This window comes from Zeus faber (assembly GCF_960531495.2).
Source record: "Zeus faber genome assembly, chromosome: 3".
Lineage (NCBI taxonomy): Eukaryota > Metazoa > Chordata > Actinopteri > Zeiformes > Zeidae > Zeus > Zeus faber.
In genome coordinates this window covers 26,675,816-26,682,855 of record NC_137190.1, presented here as the reverse complement: position 1 = coordinate 26,682,855, position 7,040 = coordinate 26,675,816, and the positions used below count along the sequence as shown (strand labels likewise).

Here is a 7,040-nt window from a genome sequence, read left to right as displayed (position 1 = left end):
GCGCCGCCTCCCGCCACGGCCCCGCGCCGCCTCCCGCCACGGCCCCGCTCCGCCTCCCGCCACGGCCCCGCTCCGCCTCCCCCCACCGGCCCCGCTCCGCCTCCCGCAACGGCCCCGCTCCGCCTCCCCCCGCTGTGCCTTCCCCAACCGGCCCCGCTCCGCCTCCCGCAACGGCCCCGCTCCGCCTCCCCCCGCAGCGGCCCCGCTCCGCCTCCCCCCGCTGTGCCTCCCCCCACCGGCCCCGCTCCGCCTCCCGCAACGGCCCAGCTCCGCCTCCCCCCCCGCCGGGCCCGCTCCCCCTCCCCCCGCAGCGGCCCCGCTCAGCCCCGCTCCGCCTCCCCCCGCAGCGGCCCCGCTCCGCCTCCCCCCGCTGTGCCTCCCGCAACGGCCCAGCTCCGCCTCCCCCCCCCGCCGGGCCCGCTCCCCCTCCCCCCGCAGCGGCCCCGCTCAGCCCCGCTCCGCCTCCCCCCGCAGCGGCCCCGCTCAGCCCCGCTCCGCCTCCCCCCCGCGGCCGGGGCGCGGGAAGAGACGCTGGCGCGAGCTCTGCAGCGCTCGGCACCGACGCGCCGCGCGGCTCGAGGCACGCCCAGGGAGGACGCCCCCCCCCCCCTCCCCCCAGAAAACACCCCACCGAGAAAACAAACACACAAAAGACAACAGCCACCCCGAAACGGTCCCCCACAGCAGGGCGAGGCGTCCCGGAGACATTTCTGCTCCCCCCCAAAAAAAAAGAGAAAGAGAAAAAGAAGGAAAGAAAGAGAGAAAGAAAGAAAGAGTTGGAGGAAGACGAAGCTGTCGAAAAAAGCCATGAATCATGACAAAGAAAACACGACAGAGATGTCGCAGAAAGAAGCAAAGAAAGCGCGCAAAGCACCCCGGTTATTGCAAAACGCTCATAAACAGGCGGCTTCGGTGATAGGTAATGTTATTATTATTATTATTATTGTTATTATTTCGCTCAAACTTTTTTTTTTTTTCCCCTCTCTTCAAATTGTAAAACGATGTGCGTTTCTGGGGTCGCGCGCCTCTTAACACAGGACTACGACAAGATGGCGCCGAGCTGGTCACGTGGCCTTGTTTTCGTTTCAGAGCGTGCGGAAGGGGCGCGTGAGCAGCGGAAGCGCGTCGGCCGCGGTGACTCGTGTCGCTTTTCGTTCTTCAGTTACGTTTGAGCCGAACTTTGGAAATGATCTTGGGATCCGTTGTAAGCGGTTCGGGACAAGCAGAATAGTGGATGACCTGTCGCCGGGCGGTGTTTTACGACGCAAACCAACGGTCAACTCCATCTTGTCCCTTAATGTGTTTGTCCACACGTTGCACTCGGTAAGACGGCGGCGCGCGGCCCGCGAGCGATTCGCTCGACGCGAACGAATCCCCTCGACGTCGTGAGTCACCCCGCGAGACGGAATCTCCCGACGCGCACACCGAAAATCATTTCTGGTGACTTGGTTCAAGTCCAAAGCGAAGAAAGGGGTTCGAACGTTCAAATTCCACCAGAGTAAATAACAACCCTCTCCAAAAGTAAATTACTTTTCTTACTTAGACTTTGCATTGTTCTGCCCCGGACACATTATTGAAAGAATTGGGTTAAATAGTTTTCGTTGTGCACAGTTAGCATTGTGTCGTATACACCATCTGGACAGAATGAAGTGACTCCTCTGAGTGGTCGGAATAGATGAGACTTAAAAACCAACAGAATCAAACGAGCGAAAAAATAAATTTAAAAAAAAAAATCGAACGACTCTTGAAAAAGAGTCGAACCTTTCATCACAATGGAGCCGTCAAGCAAAAAAAAAAAAAAAAAAACCCTGACAACCAAACCCCGCCCAGTTGAAAGAACGCTTCTGATTGGTCGGTGCGTCTGTAAATCCGTTCCCTCTCTATTTGTGGCATGTGATTGGTCGGCGGTGACGGCGATCGTAAAACATATCCCCGCCCATCGAGAAGATCAAGTTTGAATGAACAACAGCAGTCTATTCAAGAGGTGCTAGTATTATTTTGCAGTTACCAACTAAACAAACAAACAAAAAAAAAAAAAAGTCTAGAGCATATCGGGATATATACGGATCAACCGAAGGCATGGAGATGGAGAAAAGAATCCATTTAGAACTGCGGAACCGCACTCCATCAGACGTAAGACCGAACACACTTCTTGTTTAACGCTCCAGACTCCAATGGAGAATCTTTCGCGTGGTATTCTTTTGCGTTGGGGGATGCAAAGTTTCTCGCAAGTTGCGTGTTGCGTTGTTGCGCTTGCGAGCGTGTCTGCAGCTGTCGATCGATCGGTGGGTGTTTGGGACAACTTTGCCGATCTTAAAAGCCCACGGTTGCGGTGCGCGGTGTGTGGATGCACCACAGCTTTATAAACAAGGGGGTCGTATGAGAAGCCATATTTGCAACTTTTGGGCTCCGATCGCGCCTCTTTTATTCAAGCCTGTGAATGGAAAAACGATATCTGCATGCAGTTGTTTGAACACTTATTTCAAAGGCACGCAGTGTTCTTTTTTGATCATAATGAATTTATAGTCGTTGTCCAACGTTGGGAAATCGCCCAAAAACCGCAAAAAAAAAAAAAAAATCGACTTGATTGCATTGAGGTATATCTCTAGGTTTGCATTGATTTTTAAAATATAGAAGATAGTAAAATAAACACTGCACTTAACGTTTTGGAGGAATCAATGAGCAGGTCCATGTCTGCAGTGCAACTAATAACCTCACCGAGTGCGTTCCAAATAACCACCCCTAAGAATATTAATAGCGATAATAATGAAATAAGTTATACAACGGATTCAGGCCCGGTGCGTCCCCTCTAACTAGTCATGGAATTATTTTTTATTGTTATCTTTTTTTTTTTATTATTGATAATAATAATAATATAATTAATATGAAATAAACCCCAACTTATACATATGGGTTCGTGAGTTCGTAGCTTTTCCGTCTCTACGTTGCTGTTCCCGAGCTGTTAATCCAGGTACAGCGGGAAGTGCCGTTTCCAGTCGCGTTGCTCCAGTTCCCAACAACTGGGGCGAGCCGCCATTTTAGCGAGAAAACAAAGGCGCTTCGAAGTCCACTAAATAGTCCCCCAACTCGACGTAGTTCAACTGCTGTTTGTCGTACCTCGGTCATACAGATGTCTGAGCGCAGCACCAATCCAATCGATAGCCGTTCAACCCGAGTACCAACGACGAGGGCATTTTCCAGCCGCTCGCCCTCTAATCTGCCGCGCCGCCCCTCCTACTGCAATGACCCAACGCCCGACCCGTAGCCGGCTCTGGCTTCTGCCTTTTCTCTCTCACGCATTTACAGTGGTGAGGGCGATGATCGACCAAATCGACTATCGCGATATTTTTTTGACGAATAGAGCACTATCGATTATTCTCCGATATTTTGTCTGTTGGTGCTTTTAAAACAGCACATTTACACCCGATAAGTGCAATCCACACAGTTGAGGGGAGTGTTTCTTGACTATAATCCAGCCCCGAGGACAATATTCACCAAGATCCCAGACTGTTTGTCTCACCACAATATACATGTCATGACCGTATGGCGCTGCCGCAGTATCAGTTACAATCAATATAAAGGCACATTTGATCGTGATATGTGAGCAAATTTATAATAATTAAACTAACCAATCGTTTCTCCAAAGCAATTGCAGTTTTTTTGTTTTTTTTTTTTAACACACCCGTATATATTTTGGGTGATTTTGTTTCCTTGTTTTTGTGTACCGAGTACGGACGAGGGATATATTGATAGAGGCTTGGTAATTGTACCAAGGCAAGATACGGTAATTGTATTATTGCAATATAATATGACATTGTTAGAACCGGGACCAATTAGTTAATTCTCACCCCTACAGTCGGCCTTCATATTTTCAACAAAGCGGGTCACCTATTTAAGTTTCACCTCCTCCCTAACGCACGCTCTCTTTCCTTTCTTGCAGGTGAAAGAGCTTGTGCTAGACAACTGTCGCTCGGACGGCGGGAAGATCACGGGTCTTACGGCTGAGTTTGAGGAGCTGGAATTCCTCAGCACAATCAATGTTGGCCTGACCACAGTTGGCCACCTGCCAAAGCTAAACAAACTGAAAAAGGTTTTTAGATTATGATTTTTTTCTTCCTTCCCACACTATTAAAAAAAATAATAACAATTTGTTCCCCTTCTCATTCTAGTGCACGTTGTTTGTTGTAACTTGTTCTATTGATCTAACAGCTGGAGCTCAGCGATAACCGAATCTCAGGAGGACTGGAAGTGCTGGCGGAAAAATGCCCCAACCTCACACACCTCAACCTCAGCGGCAACGAAATCCAAGACCTCAGCACAATAGAGCCCCTGGTAAGACACAGAGGCCTTGAACAACCCCCTTATCTGGATCAAGGGGTTGCTCTTTGATTTGCACACAATTGCGAGAAAATGAATTTTTGGACATTTGTGGTTGTTTGGAAGTGCTTTCCTCCCCTTTATCCTCTCTATAGGCCGTGTCGGTTGGACACCTTTATTATACGCCCAAATATATCTGCGTCTGAATTTATTACAGGCTCTTCAAACGTTAGTAAGTTAAGTCAAAGCCCTTCCTCATGTCAGGGAAAGGCAGATGCGGTTTGCTCTTTAGGTTTTAGTTTTCTTTTTATTTCACATCAAAACATGCACTCTCTCCCTCAATGGACACAACGATCCGCCTTGGCATTCCAGGGTGTTTTTGATCATTTTTCTGTCTGTCTGTCTTATTATTATTAATATTTATTTATTTAATAATTTATTTATTTATTTTTTCAGCAAGAACTAGGCAGCCTGCAAAGCCTAGACCTGTTCAACTGCGAAGTGACGAACCTGAACGACTACCGGGACAATGTGTTCAAGTTGCTGCCCCAACTCACCTTCCTGGACGGCTACGACAAGGACGACAAGGAGACGCCCGACTCCGACGCTGAGGTGTACGCCGAGGGCTTGGACGGAGACGATGACGATGATGAAGATGGTACGGTTCACAGTGGGGAAAACTATTTCAATGTAACTTAAAATTTAATATGAAAAAAAACAAAAAACTTTCATGCCTCTGTACTACACACAGCTTCTTTGTTTTGGTCCATTTTTCCAAATGTTTTTTTTGTCATGTGAACCAGTAGTAGTTCAGATGTTGACATGGTTTTCATGTTCCCTGAAGTTGAGATTTAACTTTTTATAATTGCTAAACGGTCTTGAACTAACTTTTGTTTCCTTTTTATTCCTCTCAGACGTAGACGAGGACGACTATGATGAAGATGCGGCACCCGGAGATGAAGAGGATGAGGAAAACGAGGACGAAGAGGAAGAAAACGAGGATGAGGAAGAGGAGGGAAACAAGGAGGAAGAAGACGACCTCAGTGCAGAGGTGAGGCAAAGTGTGGTAGCATCCGTCCTCGCCTGCTGAATGGCGGGAGAAACGGTGATATTTTGAGCAAATTTGTCTTCCAGGAAGAGGACGAGGGGGCTGTGAATGACCGAGAAGTCGACGACGACGATGATGATGATGACGACGATGATGAGGAGGAGGAAGGTCAGTAGAGCAGCCAAAAGTCACCAAAGACCTCTGGTCCCTAAATGGGGAAAGTACATAATATTAAACCTTGTTTTCTCTGGTTGTAGAAGCGGAACGAGGGCAGAAGAGGAAAAGGGAACTGGAAGAGGAAGGAGAGGAGGATGACGATGACGACTGATGTTGATAAGCTACGTTGTGAACTGACTGTTTAAGCTGTATTTCCCAGTCACTTCCAAGTCCCATGCATTCTTTTATTATTATTGTTGTTATTATTATTATTATTTGAGTGCTTAATGCTTTTGGCCAGTCGGGGGTGGGGGGGTAACTTTTGATTTTATGAGCTTCGTCTCCATATTCAACTCTTCATTGTCCATTCTAAACTGCACTGCAGACATGTTTTTTTTTGTTTTGGTTCTTAGCTTAAAAATGACCTTTTTAAGAACTGTCCCACACGTTAGTATAAAGAGTTAATTTCTGAAGAGACAACCTCATTCCCATTAAAGGTTAAAAAAAAAAAACCAATGTGTGCATGTCTAAATACATTATAAACTCAACTACTGGATTTCATGTATGGCTGTCCTCTCCCTGTCTTAAACATTTTATTATTTTTTTTTTTTATGCATTGTACATTTTTAAGTAAGTTATGTGTTTGTGGTGTCACCAGTATGCCAATATTCTTTTTTTAATGATTATTCTTTTGTTTGTTTTTGGGTTACTTTTGGTGTGAAACTTCTGTCTTATCATGCACAGGTCATATTTTTAAATCACAGAAGGAAATGTCTGCCCTTGTCAAAGACGCTCCTATTCCTCGAGCCCTCAGCTTTGATAGTTCGGAAACTACGTGTTCTTGTAAATAATGACCAAAATCTATTTTTTGTATTCTCTTTGATGAAGGCAGACATTAAATACGACTGATTTAAAACTCTGAATTGTAATAAGATATTAAATGCGTATGCTGCTTTATCTTCAAATTTGCAGTGTGAAACTTATTGAATTTCAATATACAGTACTTTGTATGCATAATCTTTCCATGAAGAGCAACTTCAGCATCGCTACCTTTGTTTTGTGTCACACATGGCATTGTATGGAATTTGTGCTGGTAGTGTAGACAGACGATAGCTGATGTCAAACGTGGTGGTTTAAACGTGCATTTAAAAATATTTCGTTTCAGTGACGACGCTGGAAAATGGTCAATTATTTTGGATGTTCACTAATATTTCACTTATCGGTCAAATTGGCCTATCTAAATGATTTCACTCTCATTGTTACGTTCACTGTCACGAGAAAAATTATGTTTTAATTCCCTTCCCCATTCAATTAAATACTTTTTATATACGTGCTGAGGTTTGTGGTCTTTGCAAGAAAATCATGAAATAACCAAGATTATTTTGCACATTTTTGGGTGGTTTGCAGACAGGGTTTAATCTAATCTAAACCTATTCAATTAATCCAGAATATAAAAATGCCTTTCTGAGATGTTGCTTAATTTGAGATTAGTTCTAGATAAGGAAATCCTAGACCAAGG

The 7,040-nt window shown here is 45.9% G+C and overlaps 1 protein-coding gene across 1 annotated transcript; it reads left to right on the top strand.

The window, feature by feature from the left end:
- Positions 1–638: 638 nt before the first annotated feature.
- On the top strand, positions 639–6,815 carry anp32a (acidic (leucine-rich) nuclear phosphoprotein 32 family, member A). Its single transcript, XM_079998179.1, has 7 exons — positions 639–2,133; positions 3,941–4,090; positions 4,210–4,332; positions 4,774–4,975; positions 5,232–5,368; positions 5,452–5,533; positions 5,623–6,815. The coding sequence occupies exons 1-7, from the start codon at positions 2,080–2,082 to the stop codon at positions 5,691–5,693; spliced, it is 819 nt and encodes a 272-aa protein (XP_079854305.1). The 5' UTR covers positions 639–2,079; the 3' UTR covers positions 5,694–6,815.
- Positions 6,816–7,040: the final 225 nt, after the last annotated feature.

What these genes read in the sequence shown, in the direction of transcription:
- anp32a (XM_079998179.1), top strand. Translation starts at nt 2,080, where the DNA reads ATGGAGATGGAGAAAAGAATCCATTTAGAACTGCGGAACCGCACTCCA. An exon ending in AAGACGACCTCAGTGCAGAG is followed by an intron (nt 5,369 to 5,451) that starts GTGAGGCAAAGT and finishes TTTGTCTTCCAG; the next exon opens with GAAGAGGACGAGGGGGCTGT. An exon ending in CGATGATGAGGAGGAGGAAG is followed by an intron (nt 5,534 to 5,622) that starts GTCAGTAGAGCA and finishes CTCTGGTTGTAG; the next exon opens with AAGCGGAACGAGGGCAGAAG.